The 21,156-nt window shown below is 31.7% G+C and overlaps 4 protein-coding genes across 5 annotated transcripts; 3 read left to right on the top strand and 1 right to left on the bottom strand.

Moving 5' to 3' along the window:
• Positions 1-1,043: 1,043 nt before the first annotated feature.
• Positions 1,044-3,043, bottom strand: LOC8270422 (probable indole-3-pyruvate monooxygenase YUCCA11). Its single transcript, XM_002520208.3, has 4 exons — positions 2,375-3,043; positions 1,882-2,115; positions 1,571-1,693; positions 1,044-1,403 (listed from the first exon to the last, which is right to left on the bottom strand). Exons 1-4 carry the CDS (start codon positions 2,981-2,983, stop codon positions 1,227-1,229), a joined length of 1,143 nt encoding a protein of 380 aa, XP_002520254.2. The 5' UTR covers positions 2,984-3,043; the 3' UTR covers positions 1,044-1,226.
• A 2,929-nt stretch (positions 3,044-5,972) lies between these two features.
• On the top strand, positions 5,973-9,009 carry LOC8270423 (ras-related protein RABC1). The gene is made up of 7 exons (XM_015719931.3): positions 5,973-6,131; positions 6,278-6,435; positions 6,885-6,953; positions 7,079-7,144; positions 7,556-7,677; positions 7,950-8,078; positions 8,772-9,009. The coding sequence occupies exons 2-7, from the start codon at positions 6,300-6,302 to the stop codon at positions 8,874-8,876; spliced, it is 627 nt and encodes a 208-aa protein (XP_015575417.1). The 5' UTR covers positions 5,973-6,131; positions 6,278-6,299; the 3' UTR covers positions 8,877-9,009.
• Positions 9,010-10,000: 991 nt separating this feature from the next.
• LOC107261340 (ras-related protein RABC1) lies at positions 10,001-13,350 on the top strand. The gene is made up of 7 exons (XM_015719901.3): positions 10,001-10,194; positions 10,334-10,520; positions 11,180-11,248; positions 11,537-11,602; positions 12,043-12,164; positions 12,566-12,694; positions 12,909-13,350. Exons 2-7 carry the CDS (start codon positions 10,385-10,387, stop codon positions 13,017-13,019), a joined length of 633 nt encoding a protein of 210 aa, XP_015575387.1. The 5' UTR covers positions 10,001-10,194; positions 10,334-10,384; the 3' UTR covers positions 13,020-13,350.
• A 327-nt stretch (positions 13,351-13,677) lies between these two features.
• On the top strand, positions 13,678-21,096 carry LOC8270424 (probable protein phosphatase 2C 11). 2 transcript variants are annotated; one of them, XR_001535298.3, is made up of 9 exons: positions 13,678-14,082; positions 16,291-16,433; positions 16,817-16,915; positions 17,004-17,162; positions 17,624-17,710; positions 18,579-18,670; positions 19,610-19,681; positions 20,575-20,715; positions 20,800-21,096. XR_001535298.3 is itself a non-coding variant. In XM_015719900.3 (9 exons), the coding sequence occupies exons 1-8, from the start codon at positions 14,033-14,035 to the stop codon at positions 20,694-20,696; spliced, it is 831 nt and encodes a 276-aa protein (XP_015575386.1). In that variant the 5' UTR covers positions 13,685-14,032; the 3' UTR covers positions 20,697-20,715; positions 20,800-21,096. The 2 variants fall into 2 exon arrangements, 1 of the variants encoding a protein (XP_015575386.1); XM_015719900.3 differs by having other exon boundaries at positions 13,685-14,082; positions 20,568-20,715.
• The last annotated feature ends 60 nt before the right edge of the window (positions 21,097-21,156 follow it).

The raw sequence follows: 21,156 nt of genomic DNA, 5'->3' as shown, positions 1-21,156 counted from the left end.
CAAAGTTGAAAATCGAGGATTCAGATTCTGTGGTTCTAGCCTTCTAGGAATTTTTGGCAAGCTAATTACTTCTAATTAGGATCTTTATCTCAACGATTTCTTTTTTTTTTTTTTAAAAAAAAACAATATAATGAATTTTTCAGTAATTTATCCTTCTTTTTTAATTTAACAGGCCTAAAGATTTTGGAATCTTGAAGAGTAGAGAGACCATTATTTTTTTATTATGAATGAAAAAAAAGAAATTGAATTTAATATTTTACTCGGAATAGATATGTATTTCCTGTTAATTTAGATTTAAAAATATAAACATATCGTGTATTGTATGTATTATTTTTCTCTCGTGTAACGGTATATTTATAAATTAAATCCTCTAATTGAATACATACTATTTGAATTAATGTAAAAAGATTAGCCAAGTACACTCACTACATATATGTGAATTATAAATATGTTTAACTTAACAAAATCTGAACTCTAATGTTTATTTTTAAAGTAGTATCACTTACCGTTAAGCTAATATATTAGACTACTTTTTTCCCTTTTCTTCTCTAAATGATGCATATTAATTATGAAAAACATAGATGTACTTAGCAATTAATTTAAATCTACACACACATAGATATTTCTTATTCTTCTTAACCACTCAAAAACAATAAAAAGAGGATAAAAGGAATGCACCTTTCATAATGCTTCGTGGTATTGTGACAATGTGACTTTACAGAACTAGCAACCAGGAAATGTCAATATCTTTTTGGAAATATGGATATTTTTAATTTCACCAAAATTTGATATCACAATAAGTAATTAACCACAGTTTTTATTGGAATGACAAGTTCAGTCATTTAAAAAAAAAAAATGTTTAAGAAATAATTTATATTCATGTAAAATTAAACATGGTTTTGCCTGATTATTTTAATAAGTGACTATTTTTAATAAGATGCATGGGGTTTGGAATCCTAACAAGCTTAACAGGAAAAATTAGATTCATCATATAATTAATAAACAAAAATCAGTTATAGACTAAATGAGAGGAGGGCTACACAAAACGAAACTGCACTAATGATAATTTGATAAAGAGCCCATGGTGTTACATCCATTGAAATTATAAAGCAAAAGCAAACTTAAATTGCTGAAACTACTAATACACTTAACAGAAAAATTTAATTAAGCAAAAAGGTGGATAGATAATCAGGAAGCATAACTTAGTGAAGTTTCCTGCAGATGTATCAGGAGTTTTGACTTAGTGCCAAGTTAATATGATTGGCAATGTTTCGAGCATCATTTGAAATGCCCATCAGTCCCCTGCTGGAAAACCCTGCACAGTATATGCCATTTTCCCCTTTCCAATGACTTGGAAAACGTTGCTTAGGCATTCCATTATCATTGAATAGGTCATTGCCACCCTGCAATTAATAGTTCTCAACAAAAGATAGTTCTTATTATTAATTTTTAGAGCCCTTTGGGATTTAATTATGTTATACTTCATGTAAAATGTTCCTAAATAAAATTTAAAATTTAAAATTATGGGTAATAAAAAAGAAGTATTATAGAGAAGAATGATAAGGCGTACCTTAAACCATTTTCGCACGGTGCTTATGTAGCCAGTAGCAAATATAATAGCATCATATTCGTTGATTTTTCCATTTTCAAATTTGATTTCTTTTCTATTAATGCTTGTTATCGATGGCAAAACCTGCATCATCGTAATTATATATAATTTTATAATAAACAAAAAAAGTGAATTAATATGCATATAGAATATATTTTTTCTTTAATTTCCAAAATGCGAGTTTGACTATATATATATATATATATATATATATAAAAGAGAGAGAGAGAGAGAGAATTATCTTTTGTGGGAAAATGAATATTATATACAACCTGAATTTGTTTTGATTTAATCTTCTCCATGGCACCAACATCAATAGTAGGAGATCGACCAGTTAGTGCTTTAAGATAAAATGGCCCTTCCTTTGGCTTCTTGAGTCCATATTTGGAGAGATCTCCGAACTTAAGGTCGCTAAGCATCAAAACAATGGAATCCACAAACCTACATGGAAGGTATTCCAACAAACGCATGGCAAGGAACACAATTTCCTTGGTAACTATATGTACCTACCAGAGATCAAAATGAAATGTTACTTTTTCTAATTTTTATTCTAAACATCATAAGCAGAAAAGCTAAAAAGAAAAGAAAATTTATTTATTTTTCGAAAAGACAGAAAAACCAGCAACACTGCACTCATAATTGGAATCCCAATAATGTTAAAATCTTCCTTTTCGATATTAAAAAAATACAAAATAAACAGTTGAAGTAGATATAAGAATTAAGTATGGAAGAGAAAGTATATGAGAAGCGAAAGAGAGATTTTACTGGGCTACGAGCAACAATGGAGACATTAGCACCATAGCTAGCCAAATCATAACCAATTTCCATGCCAGAATTCCCACAGCCAACGACCAAAACATCTTTGCCTGCAAATTCCTTGCCATTCTCATACTTGTTCGAGTGCATCCACTTCCCTGCAAAGCTATTAAGCCCCACCACTTCTGGTATCAAACCTTGGTTATTTTCACCAGTTGCAACCACTAAAAACTTCACAAAATAAACCTCCTTAACATTCAATTCTGTGTTCTCTGCCTCAACACACCATTTCTTAGCAGTTTCATCATAAAAAGCAGACTCCACATAACGGTGGTATCGAATTTTTATGTCAAAACGTGACACATAGTTGTCTAAGTAAGCGATGAACTCATTTTTGGGCATGAAAATAGGTGCATCGGATGGGAAAGATAGGTGAGGGAGCTCACAGAACTGTTTCCCAAGGTGTAATTTTAATCGGTCGTATGCCCTTTTTCTCCACAAGGAGGCATAACAGTCCTCTCTTTCAAGAACAAGATTTGGGATATTAAGATGGTTAAGACATGCAGAGGTTGCTAACCCTGCAGGACCAGCACCTATAATGACAACTACTTCTTCCATTGCTAGGACTCTAATCTTTTCTTGTTCTCTCTATTTCTTTTTGGCTATGGTGTGTTTAGCTTCATGCACCCCTTTATAAGCTAGGAGTACTTCTACATGTAATGATTTTCTGTGGCCCTTGCTAATGAATAGTAACATACATGAAATTTTGAAGTGAAAATTAGAAAGTGTTTGGTTACAATCCATAAAATTTATGGAATATATTTATAAATCTAAAATTTATATGTTTAAAATGGAGTGAAAGTTCATTCAGTATTCCGACAAAATAGATATGATCTCCAAATGAATTCCATAATTAGTAAATTAATACATTCTATAACACCAAAATATCTCTTTTAATTTTATCATTTCTATTTTATTCTCTCTTATATCTTTTTGTCAAATGAAATGAATTCTTTTATGAATTTTAACCAAATATGGCACTAGTGTCAGTAATATTTATATATAGTATTTTGATTATATAATGAATTTTTTTTTATTATAGATATGGTGAGGTGCAACAAGGAAAAGAAAGTGAAAACTATTTTTATTAATTTCTTTTCATAAACTAATAATCAATAATAATAGTATGTAGCCTAATATTTATATAAATTAAAGATGAAACTTAGTTCTAAAAAATTCCAATAATTCATTCTTTACCGGTAGACCGAGGGTGTATGGAATATTAAACATCTCATGTTTTCTTAATATCCAATGAGCCGCAGTTTATATAATAAAAATTTCCGTTTGTATATTTTATAAAAATCTCCAATTATTACGAATGAAAATATTAACTAGTGAATATATTATTATTATTATTATTATTATTATTTAACAATAGCCTCATTGTTTTTTTTTTTCTCTGTTGGTAATAGTCTCATTGTTTTAGAATACACATTACATGAGGATACTTTATCGTGGGTTGTTTTATTTTTGGGTTATAATCCAATCTGTCATTAACAAATTATTTGGAAAGTAAGATTGTATTACCAAATTATTCTAAAAAAGACAAAATAAAATTGCCAAATTTATACTTCATATTTGGATTTCTTTTTCTAACTTTCCTTGTATTTGAGTCACCTAATAATTGCAACTGGAATCAAAACCCTAGTTACCTTTCTTCTTTTTCCTTATTTTTTTCAAAATCTCATTTTTGGCTTACTGTCGATTATCGGCGATGATCTCTTTGTTATTTTCTTTATTTTTACAGTGCTTATAGAGATATTGAATTTTCATTCTATAAAAGTTCTATGATCCTTTTGTCATGGGAATGTTGAGATTTCTCTCTGTAGAAATTATTAAAAAAAATTAATATAATATTCAAATAATCAGACTCATTAAAATACACCTATAAAATTAATATGTGGTTTAATACGACCGAATGAAAGGTTCTTTCCACAAAACTATAATCTACCGCTCCGTCAACACGATTAATGATTGTTAGGAATAAATATCTTTATATGTATTTTTTGATATTTAATATTTATTTTTATCTTTTATATTAATATTTACTTATTAATTTTTATTAAAGTAATATGCATATTTCTTCCAAATAAAACTATCTACTTAAAACAATCATTCTGATTGCATCAAAATTCAATTTTTATAATTAATTATTTTTTAGAAAGATTGAACTGTAACAAAAAGAACCATCTGCTAATTAATTTACTTTTTTCAAAGCAAACTATTATGAAAACAATATTTTAATACAATTATAAATCCCATGAGTTATTTATCTCAAGTACCGTAATGAATCGTCACACATCACACTGAAATAAATTTCAGACTAATTTTTATTTAGGTTTAATGGATGTCTCTATTTATACACTAACCGGATAGATGATTGACATATATTCATTAATTTTAAAATGATAGAGTATGTATCAATCATCCAATATCAAAATATAAAATACTCATACATACGTACCACTCTCCTATTAGTTATGGTGTATACACCAAGTCTAAGTAAAAAATTTATGTTTTTATTTTAGTTTACTTACATATAATATATGTATATATTTATTTATATTATTTATGATTTGATAATATATTAGCAAGACAATTTAATAGGGTAAAAAAATAAAATTATATTATAAGATAAAAATTTAGAATACTTTAATAATTATGTTATACTAATACGAACAATATGTTATAGTCAAAATCTAGAAGGAAGATTATTCATAATTTTATTTCATCAATTAAGTAAAAATATTAAAAGATCTCACACACACTCTCTTTATATATATATATAATCACAATAATTTTCAAAAAAAAAATGAATATTATTTTTGTTAATGATTATCGTAATTTAATTGGATTCAAATATTTATTAAATAAAAATAAAAATAAAAATTAGAATTCCCACTCGTTCCATGCTATAGTGAACTGCTCGGTTGATTCTTATACATATAAATTTCAATCTCATTAATAATTCCTCCAAAACATGCTCGTCCTTAAATTCTGGAGCTGAAACTACTTCCTCTTCATATATAATAGTTTACAAAAATATATTTATATTTTTTCGAAATCATATTATTTTATTAATTTTTAAACCTATATGTACATGAATAAATGAACTTGAAATATATAATCAGACTAATGAATGATGGGATGATGGGTCTGGTTAACTGAGTTGGAAAAATTACCAAGAATCACATTTCAATGATGAAATTTATTTATGGTGATTTTAAAAACTAATTAAAATATTAAATTAAGTCTTGAATTTGTGAGTAGTAGAGAACAAGCACTGGTATTACTAATTCTTTTTTGTATATTTAGCACGCAACATATACAATGTGGCTAGTCCAGTCCCAATTTAACCTAATTACTGTGTATATTGAAATCTTAGCTTATTATTAGACTTTGTTACATTATAATAATTAGGGCTAATCAGATTAAAAGTCTAATTTTTGGACTGATTGCACATCGCTCCAACGTTCATAGGGCAGATTGTAATTGCTATTTAACACATTCTTCTGATTCGGCCCAAGTCCATGAAAATGAAGAAAACCAGTAGCCCAACTTGATTGTTCCTACATCGCAAATCTAACGATTAAATTAACAGAAAATCATTCCTGCAATTCTCTCTCTTTTCCCTTTTCATTTATCTTCTTTAATTTACTCGAAACACATACACTTTGGATCCAATTACCAAATCATCGATTCCAAGGTATCAGCTCTGTCTCTGCCTCTCTATTTTATGTCTCTGGCTCGTTCTATGTTTATATTTGTGTTGTATTCGTATGTGTGTATATTTATGTTTATTATTTCTTTTGATTTATGTGCTTTTGAGATTGTGCATTGATGATTTCACAGTGGATTTTGAATTGGGTTATCGATGGAACTATCTCCAAACCAATCTGATTTTGAATACTTGTTCAAGTTATTGCTAATTGGGGATTCTGGTGTGGGTAAAAGTAGTCTGCTTTTGAGTTTCACTTCTAATACTTTTGATGATCTCTCTCCTACCATAGGTAAGCTTATGTTTCTCAATTATTTTCTTTTCTATTTTTATCCCTGGATATTATCTAGTTCTTCTATATAATTGTTAAGAATACAATAATAATTGAAATTTTTGTTCGTATTATAATGTGCAATGTACACGAAATTCATGGTTCAGTGCTTCTTTGATTAAATAGACGTGGAGTGTTTCCATGCTTATTTAAATATGGGAATTAGAATTGGAATTTGCAAAATTGGTGCTTATGTATCTGTAACAATTTGTGTATTTATAACTTAGCTTGAATAAATATAGTCAAGTAAACTGCGTATGCAACTCTTGAGTTAGTGTGAAACCAGTTTCAATCTTTCATATTTTTTGAAAATGAAAAATAATTCTGGTTTCAGGATATCAAAGCATAATTTTTGGGATTGTTTTCTGACGAAGGACTGCAATTTAGTTAATCTTTGCTCAATTTTGTAGGCGTGGATTTTAAGGTACAGTATGTTACTATTGGTGGGAAAAAGTTGAAGCTTGCCATCTGGGACACAGGTAATAGGAATATCTTTCTTTTTTTTTAAAACTTTTTTCTTTTGAATAATGTATTTCTCAAAACATATATTAGTTCTTGTTTGTATATCTCGTTTATTAATTTTACAACTTGTTTTATTTGGCAGCTGGACAGGAGAGGTTTAGAACGCTTACTAGTTCCTACTACAGAGGAGCTCAAGGGATCATAATGGGTACATAGCCATGCTTAGTTTTCCTCTTCTTTGTGTTGTTACTTTGTCCTTGGTCAACTTTTACATTTTCTGCTCTTTTTCTATTGAAAGGTGGGAAACGATGTAAACTGCATAGGTTCTGTAGCTTCTCCATATTTGGGAATGGGGGCAATATTTATTGCATAAGTTGTGGTCTTTCTCTTTAAAACACTGGCATGTTTTTCTTCCCAACTATAGCATCCTTAAGTAATTCACTTCAATTACTTGTTTAAAGTTGTACGGCTATCTTTTAAAATTGATCTATAAAACATTTTACCTGCTGCAGCTGTCGAAGAACCATATCACAAATCTTGGAAGTAACTGATTGGTTGTTATTATACTTAATTCATGTTTTTCTGACTTCAAGATTGTTGCTTCTGGGAATTTGTACAGTGTATGATGTAACAAGACGAGACACATTTACTAATCTATCTGACATATGGGCTAAAGAAATTGATCTGTATTCCACGAACCAGGATTGCATCAAGATGCTTGTGGGAAACAAAGTTGATAAGGTATATTTCTGACAAAAAAGTGAGAACATTCATGTAAAACTAACTTGATCTTATGTAGGGTGTGACGAGAATATACTTAATTTGATGCCACTTCTTTTGGCTAAATAGGGACTCTACTACCTTTCCAATATTTCAGTGTCCCTCTGTTTACTCTCTTGTATGCTTTGAATGTTTCTTCACAGATTGTTGTCTCATAGACTTGCTATATGACCTGTTTCAATTTGTTCTCATAACATAGTAGATTGCACCACATCTAACCATATGCGTTGCAGGAAAGTGAAAGGGTTGTCTCCAAGAAAGAGGGGATTGACTTTGCCAGACAGTATGGATGCCTTTTTATTGAATGTAGTGCAAAAACTCGTGCCAATGTGGAGCAATGCTTTGAGGAGCTTGTTTTAAAGGTAAATCAAATTTACCATTTTCCTCACTTCTTATTGCTTAAGTTGTTTGTTTGGTTTTTCTTCTTATTAAAAAAAAAAATCAACTGGTGGAAGAAAAAATATGTCTTCATCATATCTTCCAATAATGTAAGTGCCGATGGTTTGCTTCTTCTTCTCTTGCTCATGCCATTATCGAGATCACATAATTGCCACTTGTCATGAAACACTCTTGAGCTGTATAAATAGGCTGTTTTTTCTTTCCCTTTTCTTCTTTTCAAATAACTGCATATCTCATATCGTGCTGAGGAAGTAGTTGGTTACTTCTTTGCTAAGCTCTGCAGAACATTGCAACTTGGCAGTTTGGTTAAGACCCTGTTAGTTGGGGGAAGAGTCAGCAGAATCATGCTGATTTTAACTTATGGAGATTGGATATATTTAGACAAAATGTGCTTTATAAGCAAGGAACAATATTATGGTCTGTAATACCCTTTCTTTCTGCTGGAGTGTGCTTAAAAACTTGTATAACCTCCAACCATATTGCTTGTAAAAATTGTATTCCATCCTAGCTTCCAGCGATGGAAGGAAAATGCTGCAAAAGCGGAATCTCTTTGTGCATCAGTAACTACAGGGATGGATGATTGTTTGGCCTCTGTCTCTGTGTTCAATCCATAAATATGGTGATACTGACGATGCTGATTCTATATGGAAATGCAGATTTTAGAAACACCTAGTCTTTTAGCCGAAGGCTCAAGTGGTGTGAAAAAGAACATCTTCAAACAGAAGCCTCCACAGGATGTTGCAACTAGTAGTTGTTGCTAATGGTGATTGACTACCCTTGTTTCTATTGACTCTTTTTTGTTGAAGCAGCCTCTGGTTTTCTTTCCTCTACACTGTAAATTATTTACAAAATCATAATGTTCGATGTGATTTATGTTATTTTTATTTTTGGCCAGATTAATGTATTCTTGTTATGCCATGACCATGGGTTCCCCTATTTCCATACTTCGCAAATGAAGTGAATATTCACAATAACACAGTGGCAACCTATAGCCAAGCATGAACTTGAAGTTTAATGTTGGATCCTTGCGTGTAATTCTCTAAACTTAACACTGGTCTAGTAGTGGCTAGTCACCACTTGTCTGTCTGTAAAAAGACAAAAGTAATAGTCAGGTGGTATTACAGGATATGACATTTTCCCAGGGCTGCTAATCATTGGTGTAATTTCTCAAAAAATTAACAAGCCTTTTTGGCCAACTTGTTTTTCCTACACTGCAGACACATCTGAAGTCTCATCAATTCGTGTGCCATGCCAATTATGTATTTTCCTCGTCAGAACAGTAAGCAAATTAGATTTGTCTATTTGCTTTTCTTCATCACAACTTTCAAATCTCAGATCTAATCTAATCTACCTTAACAGTCAGGTCTAATTCTGTAACCAAACACCATTCACAGGTGAAATACATTATTTATATTAGATCCACCTTATCATACTTGAAAAGCAATATAAATTTTAAATTCGACCCGCATTAGGTTTTAAGATTTAATTAATTGGACTAAACTTGAAAGATGATAAAATAGCAAAAATAGTTTATAGTCATATATTGTTTTATTATTTATATTTAACATCTTGTTGCTACTTTTGTATTTTTGACAGTATTTTATTACTAATATAAAACATAGATTTAAGGATCATATATAAAAATATATAGAAATGCAAGCCTAATCAAGCTGTGCCAGAACTAAATCCATCTATACTCAGCCCTAAAACTCGATCTTGGCCCTTTGCTTTTTACCGGGCCGGGCTTATGATACCCACCTTTTGTTTTAATAAGAGGGCATGGAGACCCTAGTAATGATCAGACGGCTACGAGTCTCAGTAACAAAGTAATATTATGGTCGTTGTATCACTAGAGTAAACTTATTTGCTGGCATATGCATTAAGCAACCGGTCGCAAAAGTGAAAACAGCCATTACAACAACTTACAAGAAAAAAGAAAAGGAAAAGAAAAGAAAAAATAATAAGAAGAAGACTTTAGAGCTTTCTTTGTCTCTCTGCAATCTCTTTCTATACACCCAAAATACTTTTACTTTGGATCTCTAGTCCCATCTAATCTTCCCTTAATCATCAAATTCCCAGGTATCATCAGCTCTCTCTCTCTGTTTATCTTTTTCCTTTTGTGTTTATTTATTGTTTTTATGGACAAAGTTGCATTCGTTTTTTCTTTGATTTATGCTTTATATGTTTTCTGAGACTCTGCATTGATGATTTTATTCAGGGTATCTGTATTGGGTTTCTTTTTTTTCTTTTTCCTGCTCGGTTATTGTTAATGGAGTCTTCTTCAAGTCAACCTGAGTTTGACTACTTGTTCAAGTTGTTGCTCATTGGGGATTCTGGAGTTGGCAAAAGTAGTCTGCTTTTAAGTTTCACTTCCAATACTTTTGATGATCTCTCTCCTACCATAGGTAAGTTTATGTCTTTCTATTGGAGTATTTAGCATGGTATCAGAGCCCGGGGGGCTTGTATCCTGTTGCCTTCGGACCTGTTTTTCAAATGCATTTGCACTTGAGAGGGATGTTGGCATATGTGGCCATTCCACATCTGCTTTATAAAGAAATTTAAAAGAATATAAATGTAAATCAAGTCATGCTAATGGTTAGGTGCAAATTATAATAATTTGTTAATGCCCAATGCGAACTCTTCTCATTTCTAAGCTTCAGGGTATGGATATGTACAATCTCTAAATTTTGTTTGGGTCTTTTATATTATTGTGTAAAATGCAATAAAAATTGAATTTTTGTGCATGTTAGTTGATTTAAAATGTGCAATCTGTGCTTCTTATATTACATTGACCGAGTGTTTCCGTGCATCTTTACACATGGGAAGTAGATTTAGAACTTGCAATATAAGCATCGAGATTGTTAATTTTTAATACCATTATTGTGCAAGTAACCTTGCTTGTGATTAAGTGTAAACTTAGTTTCATTACTCATGTATTGAGGGAACAGGAATGGTCCCTCACTTCAATGAAATAATTGTAGTTTTAGTGTATCAATACATCATTTACGGGATTGCTTTCAAACAAAGCATCTTGATCAATCTTATTCTTGGCTTAATTCTGTAGGTGTGGATTTTAAGGTAAAACATGTTACCATAGGGGGGAAAAAGTTGAAACTTGCCATCTGGGACACAGGTAATGCCTTTTTCTCTCTTTGATGGTGTAATTCCTAAAACATTTATTAGTTGTTGTTTGCTCATCTCAACTCTCTCTTCTCTCTTTCTCTCTCTCTCTCTCTCCTTTTACATACATACGTATATATATATATATTTACATACATATATATACATACAGATACATATATATACATACATATATATATATATACATACATATATATATGTACATATATATATTTATATTGATTTAGTTCAAATGGTATAATTAGTGAGGGTTAATTTTACAATCTGTTTCATTTGACAGCTGGACAGGAGAGATTTAGAACACTGACTAGCTCTTATTACAGAGGAGCTCAAGGGATAATAATGGGTACATTGTTTTGCTTAATATTCCTTTTCAGAGTGTTTTTTCCTGTACTTGGTCAACTATTCCTAATTTATGCTCTTCTTCTATTGAAGAAGTAATCATATACCCATATATTTTGAATCATTGTAAATTTCAGCCTTCTACGGATTTTATGACTTCTCTGTATTTGGAAATGGATGCAACAGTAATTGCATAGTTTCTATTTTCCTGTTAAATCATCAGCATGTTTTCTTTTGCCCGATTCGTAGAATCACTTCAAAGTTTTTTTAATAATTTATTATGCTAGAGCTGTAGGGGCACACTTATTATTAGTTTGTAAATATTTATGTCATGTTGTGAAATAACACTATCACAAATTTTTGGAAGTAACTTGTTGGTTGCTATTGCAACTATTTCTTGTTTGTCTGACTTTAAAATTTTGTTGCTTTTGGGTATTGTTACAGTGTATGATGTCACAAGACGAGACACATTTACTAATCTATCTGATATATGGGCTAAAGAAATTGATCTGTATTCAACAAACCAGGACTGCATCAAGATGCTTGTGGGCAACAAAGTTGATAAGGTACAACTTTGGGAAAAGAAAAAACAAAAACAAAAACAAAGATTCATATGCGTGGAATTTATTTTATGTAGGGTGAGATGGAAATATGCTGATGTGATAATGTCGTTGCCATTTTGTGTTCTAGATAGGGACTTTAGTAGCTCTTCAGCATTCCAATATACCTCTAGTTTCTGGTATCCTTCTGAATATTTTTTTCATAGTTTGTTTTCTCATGGTCTTGTTAGATGAACCAATTTCTCTCTATCTTCTAGCATACTTCTGAATAAGTTTTCAGAAGTATACTTCTAGTTTCTAGTATACTTCTGAATATGTTTTAATAGTTTGTTTTTCATGATCTTAATAGATGAACTACCTGATCCTATTTTTGTACAAGTGGATTTATCCACGTTTATGTTTTGCAGGAAAGTGAAATTGTTGTCACCAAAAAAGAGGGGATTGAGTTTGCCAGGCAATATGGATGTCTTTTTCTTGAATGTAGTGCAAAAACTCGAGTCAATGTGGAGCAATGCTTTGAGGAGCTTGTTTTAAAGGTAAATGAAAATGTCTGCAATAGTGTTTTTCTCACTTTTTCCAGTTGATTGAGTATTCTGTTTGGACAAATTTTCCTTTTAATAGGGAAAGAAAGTACATTAAGAATAAGGTGCCCTTTGCATAATGTTTCATTCATATAAATGTCAATGACTTGCTTCTTCTTTTTTTCCTGTCATCAATATATAAACATGATGGCTCAACGTTGCTAAGCAGATTTTAGAAACACCAAGTCTTTTGGCTGAAGGATCAAGTGGTGTGAAGAGGAACATCTTCAAACAGAAGCCGCCACAGGACGTTCCAACTAGCAGTTGTTGCACATGGTGAATTGCGTACAAATTCATTAACATAAGCCTTTACAGGATGCTCGCTCCCCACTTAGTAGCTGTTGCACAGGGTGATTTCATACTATTAATTTAACATAAGCCTTTACAGGATGTTCCCAACTGGTAGTTGTTGCTCATGGATGGATGATTGCATACTACCATTGTTGCAGCTTTCTGTATCCAAGTAGCCTCTGCTTCCACTGTTCTTTCTTCTATATGATCGGCCATGGACAATGAACTGTAAATTATTTACAAAATTGATAAATGTTTGATGTGAATGTTATGCCGTGTTTCTTCACTTGGCCAGATTAATGTATCTTTATTTTATGCTACATGGAAATGGATTTCTGTTATCCCATACTTGTGCAGGTGAAGTTAGATGTTCTAATTAAACAACAATTTACTGTTGCAGTAAGCATGCTAGTGAATTTCAATATTTGTTAATTTTATTAGTATTGCACCGCCCAAGAGTTTAATATGATTTAAACTATAATCATATTATTATCTTCGAATAATAAAATGTTATTTGAGCTTAATAATAGAACAAACTGACTTTAATAATACTGAAAAACTTAGAGCTGGAGGGGCGGACCTTTAATTATTAAATGAAGGGTGCCCAGTATAGCATAGAGAAAGGCAAAGGAAAATTTTAATAATTACCCAGTAATAATCCACTTACTGCTACTAACCCATACGAAACAAATAGGCGACGAAAACAGAAAAAGAAAATAATACTAATAATAATAGTGCGGCCGCAGCAGCAATTACACCACTTCTCCTTGTAGTCAATTTCAGAATCTGCCGCCATATTATCGCCATCGCCCACCACTAATCACCGATTTAATCAAATCCATCAATCTGACGGACTCCGCTTCTCTCTCCTCCCTCGCTTCTGCTTCCCCCGCCGGGGATGCCGATGCTGAGGCCACTCGACCACCATCGCCTGCGCCTTCACCCCCTTCGGTGGAAACATCATCCGAGCTACCGCAATCACTATCGCCGCTATCAGACATTATGATAGCTAATAGAGATCCCGATGCTCTCTTTAGCGGCGGTGGCATCAGGTTCCTTAGTTCTTTTTTAATTATTAATTCTCTTTCATTAAATTCATGTATTAATTACTATTCTTAATGGTGCCTCTCTCTGTTTGTCAGACTTTCTTTATATAGTTTCTTATAGGCTTCTTTGTTTAATTATTAAAGTGCATTTCAATTTGATGATTGGCATTGATTCTCTTTAATAAATTAATTTTTTTTTAGTAGTTTAACAAACTAGTTAGCATTAACAATCTTTGCTGGCCTATCAGTTTCTTAATATATGAATCATTGAATCATTGAATTTTGCTGGAAATGCAAAGTTGCTTGGGGATTTCCTTGAATTATATATTTATTTCTTATGGGATTGGATTCAGGCAACATGATATAATCATATGAATGGGTTGGGATTTTGAGATTGGGGAATTGAGGTTTGGAGGTTTTGAAGTCTATGGGCTTGCAAGTTTCTATAATCTGAAACTATAGAAGATGGCTATGGATTTGGTTATTCTGCTGTGAATTGTTACCTTAAACACAGGCAACCAACCTACTTGTGAGAACAATAAGGGTAACAAAAGTAAAGGATGAGAGATAGAGAGAAGAAACCTAGCATCTGCTTCAGTGGTCAAACTAGATTTTAACTTCATTAGTTCTAGTCCAAAAAGTATCAGGAAGTTGATATTTTGTAGAGACCTAATGCGAGTGCTTGCAATATTAGCATTAGCTATCTTATGTAAATTTCCTATTAAAAACTAATTCTCTACTTGGGTGTAAGATTTCTTGATGGATCGACAGACAACTTAACAAAACTCCACATAGCCAGAATGCCTACCCTCTTGGCATAGGGTTTATGGTCCAAACGCTGGGTTTTCGATTCGGATATCTCCTATCTAACCATTCTATAGCATAGTTGTTGAGGGCGTAAGGCGCAAAGGGGTTATGGAGCCTAGGTGCTGGTGCACACCTGCAAGAAAGGAGGCTCAAAAGAGAAGAAAATAAGAGAATTAAAATTCTAAAAGAAATTAAACAAAATTAAACACAGATATATACGTTTAATCACTGTTCATAACGAAATCCTTTGACAAATAAAACCTAATTCTAAGAGACATGGCACACTTAACAATTTAACTTGGCAGAAAGATCGTTGTAGAATCAATAATTCAACATGGTATAACTAAATTGTAACGTGATGGAAATTTCTTTTGCATGTTATGATTGACATGTAAGTGTAGGATGTGAGATGCTTCTAGAAAAGGAGAGGAAAGAGGAAAAGAATGTGGTGAGAGCTAGAAAGGGTCAGAAACCGAGAGGCTGCAGTGCTAAAATTAATAGGTCATGGCCATCATTTTCTGGATTGAGATAGTGAAAGAGCCCAATAAGTGAAAAAAAATAAAGAAAGAGAAAAAAGGAGGACCTGGATGGGCTGGAAGAAAATAAAGGAACAATGGAGTGAAGGAGAATAGATAAGGAAAATTAAAAAGAATGAAGAAGGATGACGGAGAGAGGGACAGAGAAGAGAAACCTATTTGTGTGATGTAGAATAACTCTGGCAGCGATGTTTGTCCCCTCATGTAGATTATTTATATCTGATTTAAAAGCAACATAGGCTTCTTTGGCATGCATGAGATCTTCGTGAGATCACATACATATTCAGATTAATGTTTGAGATTTATAGATTCAGAACTGTTAAAAGAAAAGGGGAAAAATAGTTTCAAATTAAAATGTTACAGAGGCACCCCCAGGCATGCTCCCTGGGTTGCCTAAGGCTCTTACCTTATCAGCTTCGCACGCCTTTTAGTATTTGAGGCACTATAGCTTGAGTCTTGTGCGCTTGCACCTCAAGCCCGCCTTTAACAATTATATTCTATAGATAATTAGATACATCATATTAATAAGTCGTAACTTCTGAATTGTACTGGACTTGGACCTGGCTCACAGTTGTTTTAGATAGTTTTGATGATCTTATTATTCATATGAAAGCCAGATGCCGGGTTGGGTTATCCCATGCAAAAGCCTGAACTTCATGCATGACTTGTGTGGTTTTCACATCAGGAGGAACAATAAAGTTTAAGGTCTTATCCATTAGAGAGGGCCAGGCAAAGAATTAGTGATATCTCAAGTTTCATGACATATTTGTGTAAAAGTCGAAAGGACTTGCGTTGGAGTTTATCAGAAATCTAGAAGGTTGCAAGTTACATTATTGGCTTATATTTTTCTTCTATTTTTATTTTCCTTTAGCTTTCTATCTGGAAGCCGCACTGCAAAATTCAGTTATGGATATTCGAGTTTTAAGGGCAAAAGGTCTTCCATGGAGGATTTCTATGAGACAAGGATATCGGAAGTTGATGGCCAAATGGTTGCTTTCTTTGGTGTTTTTGATGGTACGGCTTTTGTTTCCATTGCTGAATGAGGTGTTATCTTTGTAGTGTTTGTTTCACTTGTCAATACATTGATTTAATAAGTTGAGGGCCCTTTTTCATAAAAAATATTTCCTTAAGTGCTCTAGTCTTTTTCTCTTACTTTTAAAAGAGAATATACCTGTCCAAATACAGCATGACATATATGAGCTGTCAATTTAAAGGTACTTCATGGTAATTGAGCTTCCTGTGGGGGACACTCTTTGTGGATTGCATTTCTTAACATGGACTTATTCTCTCTCTCTTTCTTTTTTTTTTCTGTTGAATTTTTGTATAATAAATGGCAGGGGGCCTAACCTTTTACTGTATCCTTCTTTGCTTTAATTAGTATATCATTTTATTTTTAGGTCATGGAGGAGCAAGAACCGCCGAATATCTTAAAAACAACCTTTTCAGGAACTTAAGCAGTCATCCAGATTTTATCAAAGATACAAAGACAGCGATTGGTATGAGAGTGCTATAACGTATGCTTCAGTATGCATATGGATGGCTTTCCTTTTCCATAATTTTATAAGAATTGGTACTTGATTGCAGTTGAAGTGTTTAGACAGACGGATGCAGATTACCTCAATGAAGAAAAAGGACATCAAAAAGATGCTGGGTCAACTGCGTCAACTGCCGTTCTCCTGGGGGACCGGCTGCTTGTTGCAAATGTTGGTGATTCTAGAGTGGTTGCTAGTAGAGCTGGTTCAGGTTGCTTTTTCTTTTTCTTGGGTGTGGCTTATAACGTTCATGTAGTCTAACAAATGCTGCTTAGTAATATACTAAATGAAAAGGGATCTATCGTGATATCTCGAGAGGAGAATCTCTCAGCCCCATAATTCATATTTGAGTGAATGTCAGTTAATAACATACCTGATGCTTTTATGATTCCTTTATAGGGAAAAGAATTTTGAAGGTTCATTTTCGATGCATTTAATTGGAAGGCATATAATTACAGTTAAACTTACTAATTTCATTTTTATTATTTTCATTGGAATATTAGAAGACTTATAGAATATGGTGTTTCCCCCTTCCCACAGATCTTCCACCCCAACCAGCAATAGTCAAATTTAAGACATTCTGGTGGAGATTAATTTTTTTCTGGTGGTCTGCTCCATTAGAGAGAAACTTAATTTTATTGATTATGATTGTTATTATGTTTTTATTTGTAGCTATTCCTCTGTCTATCGATCACAAACCTGATAGGTCTGATGAGCGCCAAAGGATTGAAGAGGCTGGAGGTTTCATTATATGGGCAGGTGAATTGAATGTTCTCGGGCTTACATGTGTCTATTTATTGTTTGAATTTGGCTTTTGTTGCATTCTATGTGGAAGGAAGGTGATATTAATTGCCATATGTACTGAAATTTATTTATATGCCACTGCCGCTTAATTTATGATTAAGGGTTTTAACTAGGATAATTGAACTTCAATCTCTGAGCATCTGAGTAATTGTTTGTATTGTAGTTTGAACTGTGCAATCACATGTTTTTAGTTATGTCCTTTTTTGGTTCTAATCTCAAAATTTCACAGTTGTTTCTAATTTCACTAGAAGAGGTTTTAGTAGCTTTCCCCTTAAGGCATTTGCTGATGATGGTGGATTCACTGAACTAAATGTTGCAATATATAAAAATATTAAATATATAGGGAGAGGGAGGGAAGGAGTAGTTAATGTTTCACTTAAAGGTAGTCTGAGCTCAACTTCTTGGTTTTAGGCAACCTTTGCTAAATGCTAGTTATCTGCATCCTTGATTTTACATGTTAATATTCTTTTTTTTTTTTTTTTTTTTTTTTTTACAAAAGGAAATTTTAAGGTGCTTGTTGTCTGCATTTAAGAAAACCATGCATCGATTTTTTACGACTATGAGCCTATTTTGTGTTTTATTTCTTTATATTCATGCCAGTGACTAAATGTTGTGATATGATGTGTTTACCTAGTTGGAGAAGCATATGAATTGAAACTTCTATAGTTCCTTTATTTTGTTTAATGATATGATGCGGTAATAATCTTGTATTATGGCCAAGTGTTTTATTTATTTGGCATATATCTCATGTGACATAGGTTAATGACATACTCATTTAACAAGTTTCAGTGTACATGTAGCTAACATGCTGCTAAATTGTTAGGAACGTGGCGAGTTGGTGGCGTTCTTGCTGTCTCCCGTGCATTTGGTGACAAACTACTTAAGCCATATGTTGTTGCTGAACCAGAAATTCAGGTAAAATATGACATCGTAGGCTTTCACATTTCAGTGACATTTTTAATAGGGATAAGTATAAAAAGATCACATAATTTTGTTGTATTATCTTTTTAGTATGTGTTTTTTTTTTCCAGATAAAAGAAAAATGTGGTTACAAATTCTAATAAAAAAGAAATCTTACCATTAAGATGTCTCCATGCACAAATATTCAATTATTTTCACTTCAAAATATCTCAATACACAAAGATTCAATTATTTTCACTTCGAGCAGCTATCATTATATGTTCCGTATCTGATAACTCGAGTTTATAACTTAACAAATCATAATTTTGATGTTTGACCGTCAAGTCGATTTTATTGAATCAATAAAAGATTGCGATTTGATGTCAAACAGTAAAATTAAGAGTTGTTAAAGTTTAAACTATGTTATTAGACACCATTGGAGCGAAAATAGTTGAATTTTTAAAAATTGAAATTTTTTAACAATAAAATATATTTTTTTATCATGATTTATAATTACTTACTTGAAAAGAAAATATATATGTTAAAAATTCTAAAACAAGAATGTGTTTTTTTATAACTTATTTCTTTTTAATATATGGGCAATGTTGGGTCAATTGGTGATATTTTCAAACTTTTATATGGATGTATGTGGATAGACTCTGAAAAGTTAGAATGGGATCTCTAGAAAGTACGAATATGCCAAATATTCATGTCTATGGATAGCATAATCACGTCGGATATAGATACCTGCCTGAAGGCGTAAATTGAATATGTTCGCGCATAAATAAGAAAATAAAGTAGGTACTTCAGGGAGGCGATGTCATTCTTGATGGATAGATAATGATTTGCTGGCCTGATTATTCCTGAACGTCATTTACCATTATTTCACGTCTGTCTGCATATCTGTGCTCTTTGTACCTTGTTGCTTACAATTGCTCTCTTCTCAATGGTTAGGAAGAAGAAATTGATGGTGTGGATTTTATAATCGTTGCAAGTGATGGGCTTTGGAATGTCTTATCAAATCAGGTCAGTACTCTACGCTCTTTGAGGATTAGTAAATAAAATTAAAAAACATTAATTATTAATTATAAAATTAAATTAATAAAATATATTTTAATAATTTTTAATATTTAATATTAATTTATAAAATTTTAAAAATAATAGCAAATTAATTATTTTTAAATATTTCTAATTTTTCTAAAATTTTAAAATTCTATTAATACAATAATATAAAAATTATTTATTTATTAATTTTAGTATTATATAAATTAACATTTCAATATAATTGATATTACTATTTTTTTAGGATTGAAAATTTATTATATAATTAACAACTTAATTTATTATTAAAATATTATTTTCTAGATTAAAATTATTATCTAAATATAAAAATAATTTATTAGTTAATATTTGAAAATATAATTAATATGTTATTTCTTAAAATAAAATTAGTATCATTATTTTATTAAAAAATTATTTATTAGTTAATATAATATTAGAACTAATGTGATATTATTTAGAATTAGAGTCGGTATTTAATTAGAATGTAATTTATGAAGCAATAAATTAATAGAAAAAATTATAAAATTACATATAAATTTGAATTCCATATGTCAAAGATAAATACATATTTCAATTAATATATATATATATATATATATATATATATATATATATATATATATATATATATATTTGAATTTTCTTTTCCAAATGAGTGGTTATGTTATAAAGGTTGAAACGTAGTCGAAAATTTATTTTCATAAATTTAAGAGGGTAGAATGTGTAATTTGGTGCTAAACCCATACTGTTTTAGTATGGAAGTCTTGTCTGTGATGTTTGAAAACAAGTTTCTGCACACACATTTTGCTATAGGATATAGCAAGTTAACATGCCAGTTTATCTGCCTTAGGATGCAGTTGCTCTAGTGCGAGATATAGCAGACGCAGAAGCAGCATCAAGAAAACTAATACAAGAAGCTTACGCAAGGGGGAGTTCTGACAACATTACTTGTGTCGTTGTTCGGTTTGACAATTCATGAGTGGGAACAAATCATCAAGGTTATGATTTAGCAAGGTGCTCAGTGCCCATAATAAATTTAAGATCAAATGCTCCTATAATTGACTTCTGTTTCTGTTTTGCAGCTTTTAAGAACCATTAAGTAGCATCCGAGCCAGAATTGGAAGAAGTTTCCATCAGTGATTTATATTTTTCTTTTTTTTCTTTCTTTCTTTTAGATAGACTGTTAAAATAGCTGATCAACTAACAGCCGAATTTTCAAGTTGTTAGTATTGATCCATGTATTATTTATTTATGGTTTGCTTCTTGTTCTCATTAATACCTTGGAGGTGAAAGATTGGTATTATGTTGTGCTATTTGAGTCACCATCCATTTTAAATGGGGCCTTGCTCAAGAGAACATCGTTCAATGTTCTGGTTTTAGACCCTTTTTCCTTGTTGTCTTTGTGTACCAGAAAAAAGGTACCACCAAAGTAGTTGTAA

Source organism: Ricinus communis, chromosome 2 (assembly GCF_019578655.1).
Source record: "Ricinus communis isolate WT05 ecotype wild-type chromosome 2, ASM1957865v1, whole genome shotgun sequence".
Classification (NCBI taxonomy): domain Eukaryota; kingdom Viridiplantae; phylum Streptophyta; class Magnoliopsida; order Malpighiales; family Euphorbiaceae; genus Ricinus; species Ricinus communis.
This window is presented reverse-complemented; position numbering and strand designations above follow the sequence as displayed.